This window comes from Trachurus trachurus, assembly GCF_905171665.1.
Source record: "Trachurus trachurus genome assembly, chromosome: 15".
In the NCBI taxonomy this organism is placed as follows: domain Eukaryota; kingdom Metazoa; phylum Chordata; class Actinopteri; order Carangiformes; family Carangidae; genus Trachurus; species Trachurus trachurus.
In genome coordinates, this window is record NC_139906.1 from 18,146,745 (window position 1) to 18,173,824 (window position 27,080).

The 27,080-nt window shown below is 40.4% G+C and overlaps 1 protein-coding gene across 1 annotated transcript; it reads left to right on the forward strand.

The window, feature by feature from the left end:
- The first annotated feature begins 1,554 nt into the window (after window positions 1-1,554).
- Window positions 1,555-25,745, forward strand: lrrc1 (leucine rich repeat containing 1). Its single transcript, XM_083987713.1, has 14 exons — window positions 1,555-2,202; window positions 9,521-9,638; window positions 10,271-10,349; window positions 11,754-11,843; window positions 15,653-15,709; window positions 15,881-15,944; window positions 16,770-16,844; window positions 17,172-17,316; window positions 17,729-17,847; window positions 18,277-18,360; window positions 20,022-20,137; window positions 20,657-20,829; window positions 22,055-22,194; window positions 24,219-25,745. The coding sequence occupies exons 1-14, from the start codon at window positions 2,044-2,046 to the stop codon at window positions 24,375-24,377; spliced, it is 1,578 nt and encodes a 525-aa protein (XP_083843839.1). The 5' UTR covers window positions 1,555-2,043; the 3' UTR covers window positions 24,378-25,745.
- Window positions 25,746-27,080: the final 1,335 nt, after the last annotated feature.

Below are 27,080 nucleotides of genomic sequence, written 5' to 3' on the forward strand. Positions count from 1 at the left end.
GGGTAAAGTGCAGGGAACCACCCAGTGGCACCACAATGGGTTTACTGTGTGGCAGCTTGCATATATTTAATTGTGACTTTGATCAGGAATGTACACAAATATAAATTACTAGGTTAACTAACATGGTAAAGAATTAGTAGCCTATGGGCCCTTTCTCTGTGTGTGTACTTCAAGTGTGTCCCTGAATCAAAATCTATCTTTAATTCCAGTATTTCAGCTGATATGACTTCACATTGTGGATATGAGTCATTTGTGTTTAATCACATTACCACACAACAAAATACAGAGAGAAGGGGAAGAAAGGGATGTCTGGTTAATACAAGCTGTTTAAGTTCACTGCACAAAATAGGCAATAAACAAACTGCAATTAATGCTCTTTAGTTTTTTTGTGATTAGAATTTATCTCAGAACAATAAATAAAGTCACAGACTCTGGTCTTCAGCATTAAGACAAATATTGAAATGTATTGCTGTTTTACTTATGGAAAACACTGCAGAGCAAAGCACACTTAGAAGAGTAGCACTCGATAAAAATGCATTATCAGCCAAATGTTTAAAAGTGGAGTAATTATACACCAGAATTACCCCCAACAGTGTTATACTATTTGAATATTAATACTGATACATTATTAAGTATGCAGTAGGCTACTTTGATGTTGCAGCTAGGTGAGATGGAGCTAATATCAACAGGACACAGTTGGATAATTGAATCTATAACAAGACATTCTATATTATAATGTGATTGCTTTTGACAAAAAAACAGCAACAAAGAAACACGTCATTATAGCTGTTAAATAAATCATATTATTTCCATGTGAAATGAAGCAGGGTGGAATAATATCTCCCTCTGTTGCATACAATAGTGAAAGTGGCACAAAGAATTGTTTTTAATTTGGACAGACAACTTGTTTTGTTCAGGGGATCAACATGTGCAACAGTGTCCAGGACCAGTTTTTAAAGAGGGATCAGTCAGAAATGCTATGCTACCTGTCCCACAGTTGATTTAGCCTATATTGTCCTACCGGTATTACTGTTTGTAAATATTTTTTCTTTCTCTTTTGATTCTGTTTGCATCATATGCTGTCTGTTCTGAGCAAGTTTTGTAGTTTTTGCTGTTTTTAAATCTATTGTCTTTGTTACTTTTCTTTCATTCTCATTTGGTGGCATGCAATTTAAATGACATTCAATTAAAAACTAGGCCTATAGGTTTTCTTATACATCTATAGCTTTTTCAAATGTAGGTAGCCTATGGTTTTAAATGTTATTATTAGGCTGTATTTTCTTTGTTTTATATTAATTATATTTTATTACATCTGTAGCAGACCCTTTTAAAACTCCTGAGGCCCAGAGTTTTTTATTCCGGGTGGCCCGCCCCTCCTCCAGGGTGCTCGGTGCCCCACCATGGCGGCGGCCCTGTGCGGGACGGGACTATCCAGAGGAGGGACCGGGGGGAGGAGCCGCCAGGAGCGGTGACGCAGGATCGGAATGAGGGAGTGAATGTTCCGGGTCAGAAACTGGACGAGAGAGGAAATTAACTCTGGGACGAGACGAGAGAGAAAACCGAGAGAGACCGCTGCCCGCCTCCACTCTGAGATGTAGCCCGTGTGTTTTTTTTTTTTAATGGTGAAACAGAGAGGGCTTGAACCACGGCGGGGGTCGACGTGAGACGAGGAACCAAGTGGAGACAGAGTAAAGAGAGAGAGAGAGAGAGGGGAGAGACAGAGAGAGAGAAAAAAACAGGTGCCTACAAAGTCACCAAAGTGAGACAACGACGGACAGTAATTCCCATGTCGGTGTCGACCTCACGGACGTCGTCAGCTCGGTAACCTTATTTATTTACCACCGGAGTTTCGCCGCTCAGTCCGCCTCGGAGTTTCGCTCCGTTTCAGTGTTTGACGGTGATTTTTTTTTTTTTTTTTAGTCCCGAGCTGCCCCCCGCCGTAACAATCTGTTGCATCCCCCTCCTCCTCCTCCTCCTCCTCCTCCTCTTCCCCGCTGTTTGTTTATCGCACGGGTACGAGATTTCGCTCCCACCTCCCCCGTGATGTTTCACTGCATACCCCTGTGGCGGTGCAACCGTCATGTGGAGATGATCGATAAACGCCACTGCTCCCTGCTCTATGTGCCCGACGAGATTTATCGCTACGGACGGAGTTTGGAGGAGCTGTTGCTCGATGCCAACCAACTCCGAGACTTGCCCAAGGTAAGTAAGCAAGCAGCCAGCCTGAAAAAACAAAAAACACAACAGCTTCCGCTCGCCGGGGTTCAGACGCAGGGTACCGTGGCTTATTTTTGGTCACATGTGTAATGTGTCCCTCCGGTTGGAGTGGCTCGGACACGGAGCTGCTAACTGAGCTGATCAGGCGTCCCGTGAGAGTCTGGTGGTACCTGGGGACAATAATTACGCAAGATAAGCAAGGCAGGCGAGCAGTGGAGGTGGAAATCTCTTCCCCCCTCTGAACTACACCTCCCACCTCCCACCACCGTAGACTGATGCACTAGGCATGTGCCACAGTCTGGGTTTTGGCCATAAAACATTTTTATTTGAGTCTCAAGTGTCTGAGCGAAAGCCCATGTCCTACAGTCTGATATGTTAAACCTGTTTGGGCAGGTGATCCTGTGCTGAGGTCAGAAATACCCATGACCCCTTGTGTCTGAACTCAAGAGAGCCATGACTGTTTGTACTGTAGAAAGCATGAAGGGTGTAATCCTTCAAGAGAAAACAGGTATCACTAATGGTCCTGCAGAGCAACTAGCCTATCTCTAGAAATGTGGATATCAATTACCAAACAAGTAAGAGCTCCAAACAAAACAACAGTTTCAGTTTCAGCCAAAGTTAAAGGTTCATTATTTCCCTTGGAAATGAGTCTGGTAACAAAAAAAGAGAAGCCAAACGCAATCAACTGATGAAAGCCATGAGAAAAAAATAAAATTATTAAATTTCCTAATAAAATTTCCTGTAAGTGGATTCTGTGCCTAGATATAAAATGGCTCATCGCAATTAATCCCCTGTAATCTATTGTAGAATTATCTGTAGTCTCATTTCACAATACTGTCATGTTTGGTTGCGACTATCCATTAGGCTTGTTTTCATTTTCAACTAATTGACCATTCATCACATCGTTTTGGAGATGCACCAATGAAGCTTTTAAGCGCTACACACGATCTTGATACCTCAATTCACCGGATACCAAATACCAGCCCAATCCCAGTGCTCTATTTTCTTAATGGTTGGATTAGTTTAGATTAATAATCATTATTTTTGCAACGTAAATGAATGAAATAAAGTGTTAGTTTATGGTGGTGTTATTTAAAAAAACAAAAAAACAGCGTACGTACATTGTGAATCTGTCAAGTTGTAAGCTGAGTTCCAATCTGCTTGAAATGGGCAATATTGGCACTGTCACCAATCTGCCCATTAACTAACTCATTCAGAGTGAAACAAAATGATATTCAACTGATTCTGAGAAAAGAAGGAAAAGCTTGACATTACAATATGTAAACAGTGAGTAATTGCTTCATTAGTGATTCAGTCTGTTGATTTACAAAGTGATTAAATGAAACAATTGATTCAACATTGTGTACTAAAAGTCAAAATTGGGTTGTGTTGACAGTTCAAGATGACAAACTTGCTTGTGGCTACTTTGGATGACTATAACCAATACACACCATGAATCATAGGATGATTGAAATACTCCATTGCTGCGACTGGCTATATTTTTTTCAAATAGAGACGACGTGTGAGGTAAAGATACAGAAGCCCGGCCGTCTTACTTGTGACCCTGGCGCTCAGGATTAAGTGAGGATACTAGTTAACAGATTTGCATGTTATTTAAATGGCTTATTAATCATATGTCTCTGTCCGGGCATGAAGATCCCAGAGTCTGAAGATGTCTTTGCGTAGCCTAGAGCTGCTACATTGAAGGAAAGGATTACCTACTGACTTTGTGGCCTTTGTTGCATATTCCCTTTACCTTTTGCAGCCAAACCGGTTCTGCTGTTGAAGGTGCTCTCGGTTCCGCTCCAGAGAGTGTATTTTTAAGCCTGGGAAAATTACATTTGGTATTCTCACTGAAACCTTCAGCAGCGGTACATCTGGTAATATATTGGGTTTACAGCCGGCCTTTCCAAGTGGACAGAGTATGGAATAAGGCTTAGCACCTTGAGGAACTGTCCTGACCGCATATAACTGAAGTCATGGTGGGTCAGATGTAAAGCTGATGGGATTGAAGGGCTGTTTCGTGCGACCATCTTTTTTGCTTAGTTTTCACCTGAATACAACTAAGAATGGTGCTATTTGCAGCTCACTGAAGTCCATACAGTAAAAGAAAGTGGAAAAAAAGCAGCAGAATCAGTATTTTCTAGGCGAGCATGTTCATAGAAATCTGATGAGACAGAGATAATGTCGGTAACCTCCCCCAGCTCTGTCCTGCTGCTCACTTTGTCCATTGAAGAAAAGCACAGGAACAGGTATTCTGTCTGAAAACAAAGACGGCATTATGTTTTTTGTTGTTGCCTCACATGTGCATTTGTAGTGTTAACTAATGAGTCATCGACCTAAATTGAAAAGTACAGACCAATAAAACCATAAACCAATTCACATAAGAGACAGTACACCTGGTCAACTAAGTGCTGCTGGCATGGTTGACAATTTTTCCATTTGCCTGTTAGTGCGAGGGTGTGTGATTAGAAGGTGTACTCTCATTGTGACAACACAGCCTGACACATACACACACAGGCAGCTGTTTGACAATTAAGCAATCTCTATGCTTGGCTTGGAGGTATTTGTAAAACAAAAGTATGTTTAAAGGCAATGAGGTGGATTACAGAGAACAGAAATGGAGTACTGTGTCCTTTGGCGTGTAACTAATATCATCAATGCTTGCTGAGTGAACCCAAGAATTGTCCCAATGGATAAACCTTAGTATCCGTCCACTGAAGTGCTCGCTGTGTGGCCTCGTCACGTTCGCCTCGGAGGTGACTAACGTTAATATTATACTGACGATGATGTAACAAAGCCCAGACATGGGAACATATTTCAAGTCAATCATTTCAACCAGGCAGATAAAGACATGCACGGAGAGATGAAAAGGCAGAGGTGTATTTTTACTGTAACAAGATGAGGCAAGTTGAACTCCAGCAGATAGTTTCAATAGTTTTACAAAGAAAAATCTGCTGACCAAGTCATGAAGCGCAGGTTCGTAGAAGTAGGTGTAACGCCGTAGGTCCTCTTTTTATTCTCTTCTTTTTCTTGTATGTATTATTTGTGCACGCACTCTGAGCTGAATCAACAAACGGTAAATTGCGTCTCTTTATTTATTCAAAAAGGCCCTTAAGCAACCGGCCCTCAACATCATACATACCACCGAACTGGTTTGTAAACAGCAGTCAAACGAAGAAACTAACCAGCAAAGGAGAACAGGAATGCAAGACTAGCTGGCTGTTGAAATGTCTTTGCCTGTTGGTCCAGTTTAAAAATGAATGTAGTTTCCAGGGTTTCCGGTTCGAGTGAAACTGAAAGACTGAGGTGTTGGTGGCTGTGACAAAGAAGACCCTTTAAATGACATTTTCTCTCTGCTGTAAGCTGCGGTACTGAAAGCAACTCCCTCTTCTGCTGTGTTTATATTTCTGCACAACAGGATCATTTATAGCTAAAATGATTTATTGATTAATCAGTCAATCTAGAGAAAATGAGAGTTTAGAATTGATTATTCATTTCGTTAAAAATTAAAAAGGCCAGTCTTTCTGTGGTCGCGGCTTCTTCCGTGTGAGGATCTAATGCTTTTCTATGTCATTCGCCATAATGAACTCAATACATTTTAGGGTTTGGCCTGAGTAAAACAAGGAATGTTAACACGGCTCAGGTGATGGGAAATTCCAACGATTACAAGTTTTCTGACATTTTGTAGACAATTTAACGACTGAGAGGATTAATCTAGTAAAGTTGAGAGGATTTATCAATTGATCGATTCGATTAGTCAATCAGCAGTTCCAGGACGCTGCAGTTGGACAAAACAGTCATGGTTTAGATATGTAACCTTATGGCCTTGGGGGGGAAAAAAAAGCTGACAGACACAGCGATGGCGAGAGGAAGCAGTATCCGGTCCGGGACAGGAAACTGCAGAGTTTCTGACATGTTTTGAAGTGGTAAAAGAAAGTGGTGCGATGGATCCCAGAGCAGGAAGCTGGTGGCTGAACTGACTCCGAAACTCTGAACTCTGATCGACAAAAAGATGCTCGTGCAAACACATAACTTAACGTGCAGTTGTTGAGTTACTGACATGTGGTTGTGGTCGAGACAGTTTTAAACCTACAGTAGACTACACTGTGATATACTGTTTTATATATGACATTACTTCAAATAGACTCAACTAAACATTCAACACTTTTACTTGGCCTTTGTGGTCGTAGTGTTGTTGCTTTACAAATGAAATTGACATGTGGTTCAGTTGATTGTATTTTATTTATGACAAATGAAAAAGCACAGAGCTCTAGTCCTAGTCCTGCAGAGGCAATGGTCCTTGCTGCAGCGTCCCCAGTTCGATTCCACCGGTGGCTCTTTGCAGCATGTCGTTCCCCCTCTCCATTTCCTGTCTCTCTACAGCTGTCCCGTTGATTAAAAGCCTAAAAGCCTCCCAAAATACTTTAATAATTAAAATAAATAAACCTATAACTTAAATACTGATTTCATATGTTGTGGTTTAATTGTGAATATTTGTTGCTAAGTTTCAAAGCTGTATCTTGCTTCACGTGACCGTATCAAGGGCTTTGGGTGACACACTTGAGGTGTATTAATGAGCCGTTACCATCAGTGCAAAGGGTGAAACTGTAAGTTCAAACATTGACATAGTAGGATACGGTTAATGTGTGCTTGACTCAGCCTGTTTTGGTTTTTGTGTGTCACACATGGGTGACTGTTGGGGGCGTGGCGGTAAATGTCACTGACAGGAAGAACAGGTTTTTCTGTCAGTAAGTTGAGGCAGGAATCACAAAGCTCGTCACAAAATTTCAACAGAGGAATCATTTGTATATTTACTCTTGATGACTTATGCGATTGTCTTTATTGTTTTGAAGAGGACTGGGAAACCAGATGAGCAGCGGCTGCTTTCTTTTGAGTTGTTTATCTGGGAAGTTTCACAGCACCGTACCTGTGTTTGCTCTCGCCTCAAGCAGGAAGTCTGGAAGTGGTGTGATCAAGCCAAGAACTGAATTGGCAATAACATTTTCCTGATCTGTCACACCTTTAGGGTAGTTTTCTGGAAATGAACAAGTCTGCACATGCAACGACTCCCTTGATAATATCATCAAGGCGGAGATAAATCCTTGGCCTGTGGACTGGCAGACTCTCATACTTGGTTTCTTGTTTTTTCTTATATGAGAGTGAAACGTGAAAGTGAAATTTAGGTGGCTAAGACGTGAACGCTCAGACAAACAGTCATTTCTTGTCAGGGTACAGGTTTGTTTGACCAGTGAAATGATGGATTAGTGACTGTTTTCTTTCTTAAGACCTTGGAATGACATGCATTTTGTAAAAGGGTGGAGTTGACTCTTGGCCTCTTGGGCTCTATTTGTTGTGCACACAAAATTAAAATGTGATATAGGTTATAGCTCTCAAAACGCAAACAAAACTTACATGTGCCTTTACAGCTAAGCTGACGTTAGCTAATGTGAGATGTGCAGGTTCTCTGGCAGTTTGAATAATGTTATAGTTTTATTACATGCTGCCTATGGTTGTAGCCGCTAATGTACTGAAACGACGAGGCTAATTTCACAGTAATGAGCTGCACGGGGTTGTCTGTGGACCAGCTGTGCCGACGATAATCAGCCTTTATTACAGCTCAACATATTTTCTAAAGAGCTAAAGTTTTCAATTCATCTCAGGCTTGTTGAGATCCAGACAAAATGCATTACATGTACCTGCTTTGAAAGCCTAATGCCATCCTGTGGTTGTTGCTGTTCAAACTAAGGCTGTTTACAATGGATTTGTATGGAGACATGTTTTTACGTCGTAAAAGTACAGTACAGAAAAGTAGAAACCTGTTGTGTCCTGGGCGCTCAGATCAAAGGAGTCAGCTTCAGTGATTGATTGACTGAACAATAAAAAAGGAGAGTATGTTTTTCATTGATGAGCCCTCGTGGCCAGCTGGCCTGCCTGGAGAAAATGGAAAAGCCAGAGGGGGAGTTTTTCTCTTTCTTTCTTGCCAAAAACACAAAGGGAACCTGAAGCAGCATTGTCAGCTCTATACCTGCTCCACCACCACACCAGCAAAGGTTCTGCCTGCTCTTGTTTAGGGCGTCAAGTATGTGCTTGTGATAATTGCCTTAGCCTTTTCAAAAAAGAAGTGTGCCAACAGGATCGTTTCTTTCTCAAGGTGGATCTTTGCGCATTTAAATGGCAACCTGTGAGTTGAGTCTGAGGCCTGGCATCCAGTCTGACAGTGTTGGAAAAGCACAGTAGAGAGGAGGAGGAGGAGGAGGAGGAGGATCTGTGGGAGAACTTTTGACACAGACTCGTCGTAGCTGGGAGAGGGAGAATAAAACCTGTTGTCAGACAGAGGCGGTGCAGCCTGTCGAGCTAAAATGTCTCACAGTGACGACATTTGAGATGCTAATTGTCATTTTTTCAGAAATGGCCTTTCACTGAAACGGGAGGTGGAGGTTTCTGTTAATTCAATAGGCCACAGGAGATGTTTGCTGTTATTTAAGTAGAAATGGAGCATGGGATTTAAGGTAGACAGGGAAAGTATCATTTATATGTCACCATAGCAAAGCTAATTACATTCAATACGGCAGGCTTCCTATTGGGATTAGACTATAGGTGTGAGGTGAAGGTGAAGCCTAAGTTTCACAATGTTTTTTGAGCATGTGTATAAAAAATTCTGGGTACTGAATAGTTATTAGAAACACAACAGGGGGAATGGGGGGCTTGAGTCCTAATAAAGAAGCCTATGAGCTGATTTAACAGTAACATGTTGAAGCTGCAGACTGGTCCTCATCATACTCATACTGTCATGCTAAATCTTTTTGCCTTCAACTGCAGTTTTTAGCTTTTTGGAGTAGTGTGTATTTGTATTGAAAGAGACCATTAAAAAAATGTTAGCACTGTTCATGTATCGTGTTAAAGCAGGAGACAACTTGGATTTAGACTTTTGTTCCCTACACTGTGGTGACCTCATGTGATTCCTATCAAAGCCCCACCCAAGTTCAACCTGAGCAGACGTCTAATCAGCCAGAATAATTGAAAACGGCTGTGGCACTGTGCGCTGTCATTAAACATGAGAAGTAAAATGCTCTTATTATTATTTCTGGAAAATGCCCGCAAGGTGCATGCTACTGCGAGAAAGAAACCAACCACTGGTAAAGATGTGATTATAAATCAAACACTTGATTTGTGTCAGCAAACATTAAATCACCTCCAGCTCAGTTTAAATTGAATAAATGTGTTGTATGTAATTGAATGCATCTGACTGATTTACATCTACTTTAAAGCCCTTTCACTCACTATTCTTTTTGCCTTGCAGCCATTTTTCCAGCTGGTGAAACTACGAAAACTTGGCCTGAGTGACAACGAGATCCAGAGACTTCCGCCAGAAATTGCCAACTTCATGCAACTGGTAGAACTGGATGTCTCTCGAAATGGTAAGAGGGCAGAACAGTGATAGATAACACACAAACAAGATGACACAGTAACACAGAAACACAGTTATAAAATGTGATGTGTAACAACTGAGTATGTTTATATTCTTCACCATCTGTGAGGATGTGGTTTAACAGCTGCACTTAAGATGGCACTAAATTCAAAAAATGATTGACAGACACTGATGGATTCATTTGCCATTAGTGAAGCTGATGCAAGAGCAAACAAGCATAAAGCCGCATGGTTTGAACTAGCCTGAATCCCTTAAGTTGTTTGAATAGACCTGAACATATTCCTTTAGACACACACTTTAGGTTTCTCCTGCCACAAAGCAGCAGCGTGTCACAGCAAAACCCCACTCCAGTTAATAGAAAGCACATCACACTATTTATGTTGAGTCATGATTAAACCTTACAGGTTTATCCTCATTAAATCTTGCACAAAATTCTGCACCATCACTGCAAAAACGATCATTTGTGTTGCGCTTGCACTTTAAGCAATAATCTGCAATGTATCGCTGAAACAAATATTAATCCATTTCTGCTGAGTGTGTTTTATGTTTCTTTTTATAATGCAAAGACCTTCCTTAGTACAGTGAATAAGTGTTGTAATATGTGTCTTTTCTCTTATTCAGATATTATGGAAATTCCAGAGAGCATTTCATACTGCAAAGCTCTCCAAGTGGCAGATTTCAGTGGAAATCCATTAACAAGGTAAATTACACGGATCATGTTGTTTTATTTTTCAAAGAGGAGAACAAGTAATCAGTCATATTTGATCACTTCACCAGCGGTCTCTTCTAAAATATGAATCTTTTAAAGTTTGCGACATTGCTGAAACTACACATTTCACCTATCAAAATAAACAGTCCCATTTATCCAAATTGAAATGTTAGAATATGAGAAGCAGGGGATACGTCTTCAACGCAAAACACTTTTTTCTTGTGCTTTGTCTTTCCATTGTCTGCATTGTGTGTATTTTGTGGATCCCCTGCTGTAACGCCTGCTACTATGAACATGACAGATTGCAAATTGTGCATTGTTTGCTCTTTAAGTGTGTGGGTGAGACTAAGTTCAATTTGCACCCCAGCAGGAGGGGAAAAAACGCCACACTGCTTTTCAGTCTAGAGCTTAGGAGGCAACAATGAATAGTATAACAAAGCATTGGTGTTCAATACTTTTTAAGTGCACATGGGCTTGCAGTCACACACAGCACTCTTTTTCCACAGTAGTAACCTAATTTGTCACTCTCACATCAGCCCTCTTTTCACAGTTTCGTAGTAAAAGTCTAGTTACCACTGTGGGTGATGGTGTTCTGTTGTCATAAAATAACAGGGGTTTTAAAGGCTTTATCTGTGTTTTCTGACCATACAAATAATATGAATTTAAAATCTAAAATAAAGACAAGATTTTTGTCTTGTGTTAAAAATAAATATGAATAACTATGATTTAGTTGTTTGGTAAGTTTTAGGATTTAAGGATTAAGGGCAAGTTCCCGTTTGAATTGCAGGGGTTGGAAATTGTGTTTATATTGGCAGGTTTAAGTTTACATTAAGCGCTGTGCTTAATCTGGAGTGTGCCTGGGTCCAAACAGCAGCAGCAGGTTACTTCTACTCAGTTATTAAGACTTGTTGAGAGCTTTCTTGATCTCTGGCTTACATCCATTCCAGATAATGTTCCTTCCTGTAGAGAAATACTGCTCAGAAGTAAATGTTTGGTCTCTCAGTCACATTTATGTAGAATGCTCATAGACAATTACATGTAAACTGATGGAGATAACTAGAGCTCAAAAGATGCAAGAAGCTTCATGCTGTTGTTGCTATATATCAGTGTCATAATAGTAAAACATGACAAAATACAGTTCTATTCTATTTTTAGAAGACCAGAATGCAGAGACTTTATTGTCTTAAGTCCTGGTAAACCCTTGTCTATTGTCATTGGTTACATTCTCAACAGACAACGCAGTCGTCAAACAACACAGCCTCTTCTTTCTAGTAGCCACCATCCATCATCAGTGTTTATGTCAAAAGTGCTGGATGACATGTTTAAAACATGTGGATTAAATCATTCTCTTTCAGTTGTCTCACACTGTTGCTGCTCTGTCTTTTATTTCTGCAGGTTACCTGACAGCTTCCCAGAGCTGCGGAATCTAACATGCCTTTCCATCAATGATATTTCATTGCAAGTTCTTCCAGACAACATTGGAAAGTAAGCATTTCATTGTGTTGGTCTTCTTTTCTTTCTTTTTTTTGAAGTGGATCTCATGCTTGTCAGTGAAACATTTCCACACAGTTTCATAACAGGAGCAAAACAGAAAATGTTTACCTTAGCTTGAAATGACAAATGTCAGCGTTACTCTGAACACATGGCAAACTAATGATGTTCAGGGAGCCTGTAACCTGTCAGATCTTTCAGAGGAGATCAAAATATGACCACAAATCTTTATTACACTGTTGTGATCATTTCAAGGGACTTGTCACATAACATCTTACATGGCTCCGTCTGCACTTCTGTGTCACTTTGCTTCCGTCTTAGTGATCTTGGTAGGAAAATCATGAATTTCACCTATGAATAGATTTAAAATGTAGATGTTTCAGTACCATGCTCAGTGATGTGATATGTGTTAACAGATGTTAAACACTCTACTGTGTAAAAAAAGCAGCAACGTTTTTTTTCCCTTTAAAATCCCTTGAGCTGTAAACATTTCTCTAGAGTGGCACTTTGTATGAGTGACTTCTCATCAAGTGGCAAATAGGTCAGGTTTTATTTCTTTTACTCAGTGAATGTAATGAGGTTGGAAGTCCTCCTCTACAGCCACTTTAAAGGGATAGTTCAGTTTTTTGAGGTGGGGTTGTAAGAGGAACAAATTGCCCCTGTAATATGTGCAGTAGACAGCTCTCTGCTTTCCCCTATTTAACTATACCAGCACATATTGCTGGACAGAGATACAGGCGACAACCGACTGTGTACGGACCCAAGCTAACAGTGTATTTTCGCTGCCTATAAGAAGTCCCTAATCAAAATAATTCACCCGTTTAAGTATACGCTAGAATTTTTTTTTACAGTGCATCAACTGGTCGAAAAAAAAAAGCAGTTATCTGGAACTAACAAACTCACTCAGTATTCCTCCGCACTCCACCTATCAGCTGTTTGGGTCAGACTCATAGCTGTATGTGGAAGAGACAGAGTGATACAGTGCGGACTTCTTGTAGGCAGCGAAAAAACACTGTTAGTTTAGGGTCCGTTCACAGCCATTTATCACCTGTATCTCTGTCCAGTAGTATGTGCTGGTATGGTTAACTGGGGGAGAGCAAATAGCTGTCTACTGCACATATTATACCATTTATAAAAAAATAAAATAAAAAAAAAAAAAACCCAAAAACTGAACTATACCTTTAACATATGCTATTGCAGTTTTTCTTCTTCGCTGAAAGAGAGATAAAAACATATTGAATGCTTCCAGATCTCTTGTTTGACCCCTTATGTGCAGTTTGGTGCGTTAAGTGTCATTATTAACTGGAACGTACAGTACATAGTGAAAGTACTTGGCTTCCTATTGACTTCCTCTCCTCTGTTATAATTTCCTCTAAAATCTCTTCCTCTTCACTGCTTTAGGGGGGAAACATACCAATCACATTACTCTTCACAGACACATCAGTCAGTGTCTGCTCCCTGGCTTCATTGTCTTGGTCATAAAAGGCAAAGAGCTTGTTGTGAGATGGCAAAATAATCCAGACTAGTGAAAACTCATGTCTGCCAACATTCTTATTCCCTAAGAAGTCTCTCCCATTGTTGAGTTAAGTTATAATTGGATTTAATAACAGAAATATGTGCTTTTAGGTCAAAGTACCCCAAGGGATGTTTTTAGTGGAAGTTTGGAATTGAAAACTTAACCTGAACAGATTTTAAGGGATAAAATGACTGTAGACGTCAGATGCTGTTTCTTTTTTCATCCATAACACCTGGCAAACTGATGAATTGTTTACAACAGGATTAAAAACCAAATGTCAATAGGGATGTTTTTAAAGGCACTTTTCCTCACATCGATTACTACAGTGAAACTCCCCCTGATGTTGTGCAGTAGTGTGTTTGAAATGATTCCTGCTGCGGTCTGGATGGCATATTTGAATCATTAGATAAGTGCTGAAACAGTTGGAGTTAATCTAAACAGAGATTTGTCTCGCCTTGCTGGCGTACCATAAATTAAGGATTATTGCTTCACCTCCCAGAGATAATGCATGGATGGTGGATGACAGCCTGACTTCTTTAGGTTCATAGGTCAGGACTATAGACTTTGAAATAATACTGTGCCTCCTATAGATAGGCTTTTATGACTTAACCTTGATTTTATGTGACGCATACAGCATTTGGCCCATTGATAGCCTTAATTTGATTTCATGTAAGACACAAGCACCTTTTGATTCAGATCTGTACTGCAGTGGTTCGTCCATATGATCGTCCTGCAGAACTGACCTTAAACATTTGTGGCTGGGTTGTGTGTTGAATTTTTCTCCTGTGGTAAAATATTCTGCACCTTGTCAAACCCTGTTGTTGAAAGACTATAAACAAGCTTCAACACATAAAAACAACTGTAAAACCAAAAAGTCAGTAGTAAGGGATCTATTTGAAAACTATGTTTTTTTTTTCCAGCATGAGTGTTTTCATATACGGAATATTAATCAAAAAAAATGAAGCCACCTCTCAAAAATCTGTTTTGTAGATCACCTGTTTGGCTCTAAGGTCTATCTCTCATACGGTTCGTGTTGTTTTTTCCATAGCAACGGACAAACTGAACATAGGGCTGGAAGTGTCTATAATACAACTTGGATTGCATTAATTTCTATGACATGTACTGCACAGTGTTCTGACTGAAAAGTCACTTAAAGTTCAAGGGATCTCTTCACACCCGTTTCCTCATGGTACGACATGCGCCCCACATATGTCTCATATCTGTCTTACATAAAGCAGTGGCTTAAGGCCTGCGGTCTGTTCAGGGAAGAAGGTAATGAAAACCATAACACAGTTGGAACAACACGCTGAAGGGCTTTTAGACATGGATAAGATAAACGGTAAAGGGGTTAAATGACATCATTTATCTCCTGAGATGGGAGTGTTTTCTCACAAAAAGTATTCACAGAAACCTGAGACACTGATGTAGTAAAGCGGTTGTTTACATCATTTAGTTGATCTCTGAAACCAGATTTCAGACAGAGTGCGCCTGAAGATTTTGTCTGTCTTTTAATCTCTGGCTCCGGGATCTGATATACCGAATGAAAAAGGAAATAAAAAAACTCAAAGAAAGCAAGATTAAGGAAAAGTAGCAGTTGCGTTGCATATTATCAAAGTTAAGGGTCAGTGAGGTTTTCAAGAGAGACTTAAACAGACCAGATTAAAAACCAAGCTGAATAGAGAACTGCAGAGCCACTGTTAACGTTTTAGAAACACTTCATTCCCATGTCTTGTTTTTTTTGGAAAATGATAGAGCTAGACTGATTGATGCGATGTCTTTATATTTACACCAGGAAAATGTTGAAAAAGATAAACACCGTAGTCCATCTCTAATGCCACAAAAACACTGGATTGTGTTCTGGTCACCTAGATGGACTTTGTACTGTACTAGTGGGCTGTTGTCATAAAACCCTCCATTAATTAGCTACATGTGCTGCACGGAGTCGTACAAGCAGCTCTGTTCTGTACTTTGGTCTGTGACAGCTATTTAGACATTTTGCTCCTCATTTAAAGTATGCACCAGTTGTTTATGCCACCGTGATTTTAGGGCCTTGATAAGACTGACACACCTCTAAGTACTTCCTGTTCTCACATATCTGATCACAAGGAGGCATTTTATGGTCTTTTTTTTTTCTTCTTCCCACTGTCATTTAAAGTCTTTCTTGTAAAAAAAAAAAAAAATCAGGGGCATCATGTACTGAGGAGGGAGTTGTATAGAAACTACAGTTCATGTTTTTGTGGTAGTTTCAGAAGCATATAATAATCTTTTTTTCCTCCTGTCATTACAGCCTTTCCAATTTGGTATCACTAGAACTCAGAGAAAATCTGCTCACATTCCTACCAGAGTGAGTATTCAGCTAGCTGCACTGTACATGTGAAGATGTTTACATAACGTTTCCTTTGTGTGCATTATTATAAAGGAGAGGTTTAAACATTTGATGAAGCAACTTTTCCTTGAGGTTAATAAGTTATAGAACTTGCTTGAACGCCTTTTTGACTTCATGTTCCTTCCACAGGTCACTATCTCTGCTTCACAGACTTGAAGAACTCGACCTAGGAAATAATGAACTTTACAATCTGGTAAGTCGTCTTGTCTCTCCGGGTGCTACTGAGCTTTTTTTTTTTTTTAGAAGAATGCCACATGGCTGCTCATGAAATGAGCAGGATGAAACTTTTCCCATTTCCTTGTTCTTGTCATGTCCAAGTAGATTAGCGTCCCTCGAGAACAGCTTTCACCTCTTATCACGCAGATGGGAGGATGACCATCTGTGTTGAGCTCCGGTTTTAAGTTGTAATCTTATGTGAGCGGTCCAACTCTGACGGTGAATGATTTACTGACAGATCAAGCAAAGTCAGACCGCAAAGAAACAGCTTCTATGTGTTACTTTCTCTGCAGTTGTAGATAAATATGTATTATTATTAATTTTTTTTATTATATACAATTATACTGTGTTTTACAGTCATTTAGATTACTATATGAATCTCTGTTGTGATTATTAATTGGTGCATTCCAAAATTATTTTTTCAATACTGTTGACATGGCTCTGCCACATTTGATAAACACAGTGAAACTGATTTTGATGATCCACAATGTTGGTTTGTCATATTGACAAAAGAAGCAGAATAATTGTGTGAAGAAAGCAGTGTGTCCTAAAAATAAAATAAGTATTGATTGAAGTACAAAAGAGAGGCTTGGATCTTTATTTTCATTCATTTGAACAGATTTTCAATGCTCATGCTTACAGCACGCTGCACCTGGCTGTGTGTGCACATCATGAGTTTGAATTAAATGAAAAAGTATATTGTCAATCAAAACACTAATATTGTATTTTTCTGTGTTGTTGTCTCTTCTGTCCTTCTGCCTCTCACTCTTTAAATCCCTCCATTTATTTTCCTCCCACACAGCCGGAGTCAATAGGCTGTCTGGTCAGCTTAAAGGACCTGTGGCTGGATGGAAACCAGTTGGCTGAAATACCTGCAGTAAGCTATGCATGCATACAGTACATACAGTATTGTATTTGAGACGCTGTTATTGCTTCTATTCATTATTGCGCCGCTGTTACATAATTGATGTTATGGCATTGTGCATTGGTACATAGAGGGCTCTTAGCGATGAACCAATGAACAGTGAAAGTGCTCAGACACATTTAGATAATACAATTAGAACAAGAACACGACTGACAGAAAAATCCATTCCCAGTAGAAACAAAAGTTGTTTTAGAGGCTCTGATTTACAAGATTGTATTTGTTGCCGTATAACAACAACTTTGGTGTTTTCTTACCACAAACCTCTGCTCTGAACCTCAGGAGATGGGCACGATGAAAAGCCTGTTGTGTCTGGATGTGTCGGAGAACAAGATGGTGCACCTTCCTGAGGAGCTGGGGAACCTGCTGTCTCTAACTGACCTGCTGGTGTCTCAGAACCTCATTGATGCTCTACCTGAAAGCATCGGTGAGCACATTATCATCTTTACTCTAGGAGCACGATTGTTTGCCCTTGGTATTTAGTAGGGCTGACCCAAAAACCCCTCCGTCAGACGTTACGATCACGCACCCCCCGGCCGCCGAAGCTTCGATCAAAATCGATTTTATGTCCGCGAAGCTTCGATTTAGGTTATTTCTCATTATCTTGTAATTCTTACACTTGGGAACATATTGTCTTTCTGTGTGTACCGAATGTGCAGAGCCAATGTGCTTTTATTTATTGTTAAAAGTACCAAATATCGAAGCACTTGTGATTCAGCACTGCTTTTAGTCATTTGTTTAAAAGAGATACACTCAGTTTTGAATGGTATCTTACCATAAATATCACTTTTGAGATATGAGAGTGTCTGATATGTATATTTTTTTCTCTCCCTCTACAGGAAAACTGCGGAAACTCTCCATATTGAAAGCTGATCAGAATAAACTAACTTATCTTCCAGAGAGCATTGGCAACTGTGAAAGCCTCACTGAACTTGTGCTAACAGAGAACCACATACAGGTTTGTTTGCAACTGAGGTGACGCTGAGCCTTGATAATGTAATGAAAGCACTTAGGGGGGTTTGTAACCTACACAGTTATTTCACAAAGTTTGGCCTTGACCAGCCCACGCTCACCGACTGGAAAATAGCTATAGGCAGACTGTTGAAGTACAGTGATGACACATACGCACTGAGTGAGACAGAGACACAGACTGAAACCACACTCAGGTGATGCGTACACGGCTGCTGTCTGTGTTTTTCTGTCATGTCTCCTTTTTGTCTTTGTGCATGAGAACACTGCTCTATGATTTGGTCGACTTTGTCCTCATGTTAGGGCTAACTTCCCCAAAGTGTTTACAAGTTTCTATAAATACTAAAAATAATGTATACAAACAAAACTAATGATTTTTTTTTCTTCTTATTGTTGTGTTTATTGTTTATTGTTGCAGAGTTTGCCGAGAAGTATTGGGAAATTGAAACGGCTCTCCAACTTCAACTGTGACAGAAACCAGCTAATGTCATTACCAAAGGAGGTAAGCCCTTCATATATCAACCAATATCAATGAAAAGTTAACTGATGGACCCAAAACTGAAGTTTAGTGGTACAGAGTTAAAATATGGGTTTTGTAATCCAAAGATAACAATAAATATGTCCAGAGTAATAACACCCACATTTAAAGGAGACATATTCAACACACAGAAATTAGTCAGCCCACACTGACGGCCTCTCCCTTCCTCACTAAGGAAACCAGAAAGACAAATGAGAAATGGTATGAATTAAAATAAAAACATAAAACGTGAAGCCTAAAAACTGTAAATTCAGGAACTCTGGTTCCCTGCAAGTGGTGCAAATGTCAAAATGCTCAGAAATAACGACTTTGTGACACTTGTCAACATGTTCAGGACTGAGCTGTTGTTGCCGTTGCAGTTGTTGTCAGCAGGTGGTGCAGGTTAGACAGGAACTGAACTTTTGACCTTCAAATTATTATGAAAGGGAATTTTTCTGTCCTGTTTTTCTTTTTGGAGAGCACTGATTCAGGGCCGGGAGCCATAATTTGATATAATATGTTACTAATACAACTGTTTTCACCTGAGCTTGAGATTCTCCTCGACTCAGATTGCCAATGCCAAACCATCTTAAGTCCATTCACGTTTTGGGTCAAGAATGCTCGTCTTTGTTGTGCTTTTCTCATTTCTGTGTTTCTTGCTCTTGGTTTGCTCGGCTCTGTCTGAGTGTCTCCATTGTTTTTGTCTGTGACATCCTTCTCTAACCTCTTGTCTGTTTAAGAGAAGGCACGTGTGGTTGAAAACTTCATCTGAAAGGCTTCTTCAGACCCTCGTACAATGGCTCTGTGTATTAACGATGCAAGGGCTGCAGTGTTGGGAGGAGAAAAAAAAACAGTTCGACACACTTGGCCTCAGATAATGAATCGATGGTGTCACTGTTTTCTCAAACCAGCTTTGCATGACATCTCTCACAATCACAGCATTACCATTTCCAAAGTATTGATTTGTGCTTTGCTTGGTTACTTGACCGTTGGCCCAGTTTTATGGATTCTATTGATTGTTGATTAGCTGCTCCTAACACATTTTCCCTGGCTGACTTTTATCTGTGCCCACATGAACTTGTGTACTCCAATTGGTCCAAAACTGTTGATTAAAACCTTTAGTTCGTTCCTTACGCTTCGTTTACTGTTGACTCTACCCTCCTCCCCTGTGGACGCACGAAGCACTTCCAATATGATGAGCTTAACCTGCTCCTTTTAACATGATGAATCTCTGGAACAGTACTGGTATCCTGCTCCTGCAGGTCTCTGTCTGAGCAGATTAATAGATTACAACTGCAGTTCAGCTGGCCCATCAAGTCTCTGCTCTGTCTGGCTACTGGGCCTAATTGCTCCTAATTTTAGGTCCCTGTGCCACATCCCATTGACATTTAACTAATCTGCCACCGAGATCACCAATTCTGGGACAAAGCGGCCGAATACTGCCGGACAGATTCACCCTGGTTTCCTTTGTTCTGCCATTACAGCGCCGGATTTATATCCACTATCTTTATATTATGTAATACTCCATATAGAAAGTAGGGGAGGAAAAAGCCCTAATGGAATGATATAGTGTTTTCATGCCTCATGGGATGCCTGCTACTGTAACTGACATGCAGTTTGACAATGGTGTCTCCTCTATCACCCAGATCGGAGGCTGCACCGGTCTGAATGTCTTCTGCGTACGAGAGAACAGACTGCAGAGGATACCGTCAGAGCTGTCTCAAGCCACCGAACTGCACGTGTTCGATGTCTCTGGAAATAGGTACGTGCAATAAAAAGGAGACGGTAGTTTACACCAACTCTTTAATATAAACACACTCTGCTCAAGTACTGTAGGAAACTTTCTGATGAAGTAATACAGATAAAAAGACAAATACTGTACAAACCTAAATGTTAAAAAAAACTAACTGTGATGACAAAGTTGTTTTCTACTTCCCTGGCGATTATCTTCATATTTTAACAGTGTATTATTCACTCTGTCAGTCAGAGGTTGTTTTGGCTCTGGTTCTCTGCCTCTGTCTGTTTTGGTCCAAGTTTTGTCTTCAGTGAAGGCTGCAGCAGTGTGTGCACTTTGAGTCACACACACGTTCAGTTCTGTGTCTGGGGAGTGTTTCCCCCTCCTGCACATTGTCAAAACTACTGCCAAGTTCCTCATCTGAAGTGCTGATCCTGAATGTTAACAGCAGTGTTGTGAAAAGAAGAAGCTGCATGTATCTTGTTGTTTCATTATATCCTCCCTAATATGAACCAGGTGTTGATTATTCATTTTGTTTGTTGTCAGGCTCATCCATTTACCGCTGTCGCTGACCTCACTAAAGCTGAAGGCCTTGTGGTTGTCTGAAAACCAGTCGCAGCCTCTCCTCACCTTTCAGACCGACGAGGATCCCGAGTCAGGAGAGAAGGTGCTCACCTGCGTGCTGCTGCCTCAACAGCCGCTGGAACCAGACAACAAAGGTAATGTCTCTCTTTTAAATCATCAAGCCTAAGATAAAGCCATGAAGTTCTCAAGAGCCAAACCATCAATCATCTGTGTTATCAAATGATGTAGACATTTTCAGTGTCTGCTGAATGAGTGGAATGAATAATACTGTACATGTACAGTAGATGTGTGCAGGCCTGCTGCCATTATGCAATACAAATATTCTACACACACTCTTGTTTCACTCAGTCCAGTATGGGAAAATATAGATTTGTATATATATATATATATATATATATGTGTGTGTGTGTGTGTGTATGTGTGGGGGGGATCAGTGTCTCCATGTTCCTTAAGTGTCAGGCGTCCTCTCCAGTGAGACGAAGTGGTGGCAGCCCTGTGACATTTATTATTCCTCATCATTTCTTGCCTCATCCCTGATTATTTATTGCCCCGCGGTTTTGGCGACATTATCACATGACGTGCTCAGGGAAGCGAAGCGTGTTCTGTCCCTTCTGATCCCTCCCCTGCAGTATCTGTCGATTATGAAGTCCTGTAAGGGATCACAGCGCCTACAACAGATCAAGCCCTCTCCGGTCCCTTGAGGCCCTCCTTGGTTATGTTTTTTTTTTTTTTTTTTTCCAGAAATGAGGCGGATTGCACTGTTAAAGAGGCTTAGCAGCGGCTGGCCTGCTGCCATTAAAAGCTCGCCTAGTGCGTATAGAGATGCGGCGACAGGCTGGCTCTATCTCTGCCTGATACCACAGTATACTGTAATGTTTTTTTTTTCTTTACTGCTGTCCTCAGTGTTAATGTGTGGAGTGTTTGTTATTCACTGCAAAGGGCCCGGTCCTTCACGTTGCTGTGTTTCTCATGCGAAAAACATATTTCCCCCATCTCAACAAGAAGTGGCACGTGTATTCGCTGATGTGCTGTGTGTCTCTCGTGTGGAGAGATGCAGATGTAAGACTGGTGGAGGTCAGATGAGTGAGGCTGAAGCCGTAGTTGGGGGCAGGGAAGATTGTGTTGCTGTAAGCCTGTGACTAAGCTGGGATTTGAAACTGTGATCTGGCAGTTTCAAGCTCTCTCTCATAAGTGCTGGGTTATGTGACAGCTTTCATTTCTGGTGTTGGCAGATTGCGGAGAAGCGATCACAACAAGTGTATTGATTTTAATCAAGTGAAATATATTCATCTCTCATCTGCGCATTTATTCACGCACACATGAATCCCAGTAATATTAATTTGTTGTTTCTTACCTCAGGCTCTGATAAACTTTCCCGCTTCGGAGCCCTGGAGAGCCTGGTGAATGACATGGCAGATGACACGTGGGACAACAAAGCCATGAACAGGATCAGTGCCATTCACTTTCTTGATGATGATGATGACGAGGATGATGATAAGGTGAGAGCAGCGAGCTGAAAGACACAGCATGGTGTCCATTTGGGGTTTTTCTTATTTCTTGTCAACAGATCCTGCTGAAAAGACTCAAACTGACAGTGACTTGTATCCAGGTGTAACTTCTTCCTCTGTGTCACAGCTCTGTCAGTTATGTCCATGGCGGCTGTGGCTCAGGTGGTAGAGCGGGTCGCTCACTAACCGGAAGGTCAGTGGTTCGATTCCCGGCTCCCCCTGTCTGCACGTCGAAGAGTCCTTGGTTTTTCTGATTATTTTTCTCCCGATTAATCTATCGACTGTTTTTTCGATTAGTCGATTAGTCTAAAGGTTAATTTTTTGACTAATCTAACGATTATTTTTTGGTTGACGATTAGTCATTTACAAAAAAACACTTTTGAACACTTCTCTTATTTAAATTCTTCAGATACTCTTTCTGGTGTGCATTCCTCTAAATCAGTGGTTCCCAACCTTTTTTCCTTTATGTCAATTTTCCTTTGTTGTGTCATAATTGTTATCAAGTCCCTATAAGCAGGTAGGTTTTATGTAGGTTTTTGTTCCTATTGATTTTGATGATTTTGATTATCCAATTGGATGTGTTATTGGAATTTTAAAATTTCAACAAATCAAATTTTGATAACCTCACAACCTCAGAACAAACAAAGCTCTGTGGACCCCCTGACATCTCTGACGCCCCCCTGAAGGGGGCCCGGACCCAAGGTTGGGAACCAATGCTCTAAATCTTTTTTTTTTTTGGAGGGGAAAAACTGTGCCACATCAGTTTGCTTTAACCTGGAAAATAGACAGATAAAGCAGAGTGCACACTGAAATATTTGAATAGGCACATTTATTTAGTTTAGTCATGGAGCAGACCAGTCTTTCCTCTAGGATTTTTTTTAAGCGGGGGTGCGTGCAGGACATCACCCTCACATACGATCAGCATGCTGTGCTGCGTCCGGGTGCACAGAAAGCAGCAGCGGAGTGGATTAAAAAAAAAAAAAAGACAACACGAGGACGTGTTTACATCTATGGATACATAAAGCAAGGAGACTGTGCTCGTATGAGTTTCGTTTTTACCGCGCACCCTTCGCTCTGTGTGTGTGTGAGTGAGAGAGAGTGAGAGAGAGAGAGAGAGCGTCAATAACGGTGAAAGAGCGCTATGCGGAGGTGAATGAACGGAACGATGTTGCAGCTTCAGGTGCTCGTTCATCGCCGTGGTGCTGCTGTGGTACAGCATGTGTTTTTCTGCTGCACGTGTTACAGTCTATGGTTCACAACCCGACGGTGTGTTGTACCCGTCGACGTATTTACGTCATCGACGTAATCGGAAACAACTCGACGGTATGTTGCACGTGACGACGTATTTACGTCATCGACGTAATCGATTAGGTCGATTAATCGGGACAGCCCTAGTCTTTGGGCAAGACACTGAACCCACATCTGCCCTGTGTGAATGTGTGTGAATGATTATCTCCAATCTCCAAAGCCTGTCTGCGAACAGAGCTGTATGAATGTGTGTGAAAGGGTGAATGCAACCATTACATTGTAAAGCGCTTTGAGTGGTCCGAGTGACTAGAAAAGCGCTATATAAGTGCAAGTCCATTTACAACAAAGAAGAGCTGCTTTTAGCAACATGCTGACAATAACAACACCATCATGAGTTTATTCAGCAGGATCAGGTTGTAAAAAGCTGTTAGTTAGTTGAACATTTCTCTGTTACATGTTCCTAATTGCGAGACATTTTCAATCAGTCACTTTGTGAGGACATTTCTCACATTCTCTGTTGTAAACTGTTTTCTTGTCTGTAAAACATCTATTGCACGTCTGTCCGTCCTGGGTGAGGGATCCCTCCTCTGTTGCTCACCCTGAGGTTTCTCCGATTTTTCCCTGTTAAAAGGGTTTTCCATGGAGTTTTTCCTCAGTCGATGTGAGGGTCTAAGGACAGAGGATGATGCCATGTAAAGCCCTTTGAGTCAAACTGTTTGTAAAAACGGGCTAAACAAATAAGATTGCCTTGCCTTGTCTTCACGCAGGGAACTTTACTTCGACGGGCGACGCCTCACCCTGGCGAGTTGAAAACCATGAAGAAAGCGGCCGAGAACCTCCGCAACGACCTGAACGCTGCCAAAGGCCTGGACTCCAACAAAAACGAGGTCAATAACGCTGCAGACAGAGTGACCACGTCTGTGTGACCTTTACCTCAGCAATGTTTCTTACCTCCTGTGTCTCGCCGCTGTGTCGTCCTGCAAAACCCCTGCAGCCCCGCCCCCCACCCCCCACCCCTATTTTTCTTTCCTCTACCTACAACCCCACTCCCTCCTGGTGTGGCCTACCCCTCCTCTGATTAAACCCTGGGACGCCTGTAACCTTACTCCATCTCCAGTCCTGTGTAAAAGGTGTTGGACTCAGAATACACCAGGGCCGCTGTGCCTTCCTTTCTTTTTTTTTTCTTTTTTTTTTTTTAAATTAACGTCCACAGCAATAATCTGCACAGAGATGCTCCTTTTTAAAAGATATTTTAAAAATTTATTACTTTCTTTTTTAAATGCCTCTTTTTAAAAATATACATTAGGTAGTTGCACTATTATAAGTCTTTATAATATGGTCAAAACTTCTTAAATGTATTATATATTTGTTCTGTATCTATTTTTAAAACACTGGGTGAACTTCTTTTTACATTTTGGGCAAATATAAAAGCAGGAGTTTTTTGGACCTACTGATTAAAGATTATTGTAAAGTCTTGTGAATATTGATACTTTTATACTTTTCGGCAGCTCAGATGTAAATAAAAATGTATAGTAAATTTCTTAATCAGTTGCAGATTTATAAACTTCTTCTTCTGTTTCAAACTTGGTACTTTTTTCCTTTCTATTTTTTTTTTTTTTTTTAATCAAAGCAATGAACAAACCACAGTCACTAATGTCTTATTCAGTCCATATAATTGTCATTGGGTGAATGGATGGCCTTGAGTCCTATTTTTATTCATTTATACTGTAAAATATCTAGACATATTTTTGGATAATAAATAGATCTGATTAATTAATTCAGTTTGGATTTAAGTACTGCACATCAAACTTAAATTACTCATCTGCAATGTAAGTATGCAGATATAACAATGCTCTCTTATTTATATGTGCTGTGCTTCACTGCTTTGCAATGTCTTTCAAAATAGATGCCAAAACCAGCTGTTTTATCTTATTTTAAAAGTTCCTCCTTCCCTTTAAGAAAGAGTACTGTACAGAATAATCATCAGGAGGTTTTGGTGACAATGAGGTTCATACCACAAGGATGGCATCCTTTTAAAAATGCAGTTGTAAGAAGTTCCACTATAATGCACTTCTCAGCGTTTCTCAGATCTTACTCTTTTATATGGTACATGATAAGTTGTATTATGTTGTTTTTAAATTGATTGCAAAAAAAATTGGACCAGAGGACTTGGTTCAAGTGTTTGGTGTTTATGTTTTAATTATTTTCTGATCAAACTGCACAAAACGGATCTCGAACGGGCAGTGGGCCTTGAGATTTGGATGACTTTTTAACCACTGATCAATAAAAAGAGTGCAACACTAAACAACATGTTTGTTATTCCTTTAATTTCATTTATCAGCCTGTTGAATCCAAAGAGAATAACAAGGGCTCTGTGACTTAATATCATCTAAGTGGAGTTTTAACTTAATTTAACTTTAAAAATGTTAGATTTAACTACAGGATACAATTGGTGTGGTGTGGTAATAAGAAATATAAAAATCTAATAATGACAAATGAGATGATCCATTCCTAACCCCTCCATTGCTTGTTTTGTCTGTCCAGCGGTGCATGATGTTTCTGTAATGCTCTGCCAGCATGTGCCACATTTGACTGGTCCACCCTGCACGTGCTGCATGTTGTACTGACGCTGTCATGTTTCCAGTGTATTAGAAAATGAATGTTTGTATCTGTGCTCAACATGTCCTAGATACAGTGAAATTAGAGCAGCAGATCTTTGGAACACGTTACTCTGATTAATTATCTGTTTATATAATTCTTGGATGCACCTTATGTACTTTAAATCTCATTGTACCTTTTTACAGTCAACATTCTGTCTCTGGTTTTAACGAGAGGATAAATTAATTATGCGTCGGGTATTGAAAAGTAATTCACTGGAAAGTCTCGGCTATTTGAAAAGAATAATAGCCTCGCACAAATTAGACCTCGGTGTTCTTGCTTATTACTGTTTTTATTAAAGAGCTGCTACTGATGTTCAGCTTGAAGTATCGACATGTTGCCACTAATGAATGCGGTACTGATTCACATGGCCTTCCGCTGTTTCTTAAGTGGAATCTCCCTCTGTTGACATGACAATGCCTTTTCAAGCATATCATTATCCTTCACTCTTCGAAAACTAAATTTTGCCAAACGCAGAGAAAGAGACTAAAACAAATTAAACTTTGGAGATCCATTCAGCTTTGGTCTCTGCTGCATTTTAGGTTTTCAAAACAATTATTCCAGTGAGGGAGAGCTGCAATTAGGCTCTGCAGTAATGATCTCCTGTGTGCAGAGTATGCATGCGTTATGAATAGTCAAGCAGTGTGTTTTAACTGAGCATCAAATGCTCTACTGGCAAACACGGTATCCCGCCAGGATTGGCTTAGAGGAAACATGTTACTCCTTTTTTATGTTCTATTTTTCTGGTGACCAATTATGATTTGTATTCAAGATGAGGAGGATGTTTCACAGGGCTCATCCTCTACTAATCCATCACTGTCGCCAGCCATTTCCTTCAAGGTTTCATTCTGAAATAAAATTTTCAGCAACAGGTGGTGTCCTCTGACTATCTCCAGGAGTGTAGAAATCCTCATACTAACCCGTCCCTCAGGACCAGTAGCCAAAACTGGGCTGTCCCAGGCCTCGGCTGG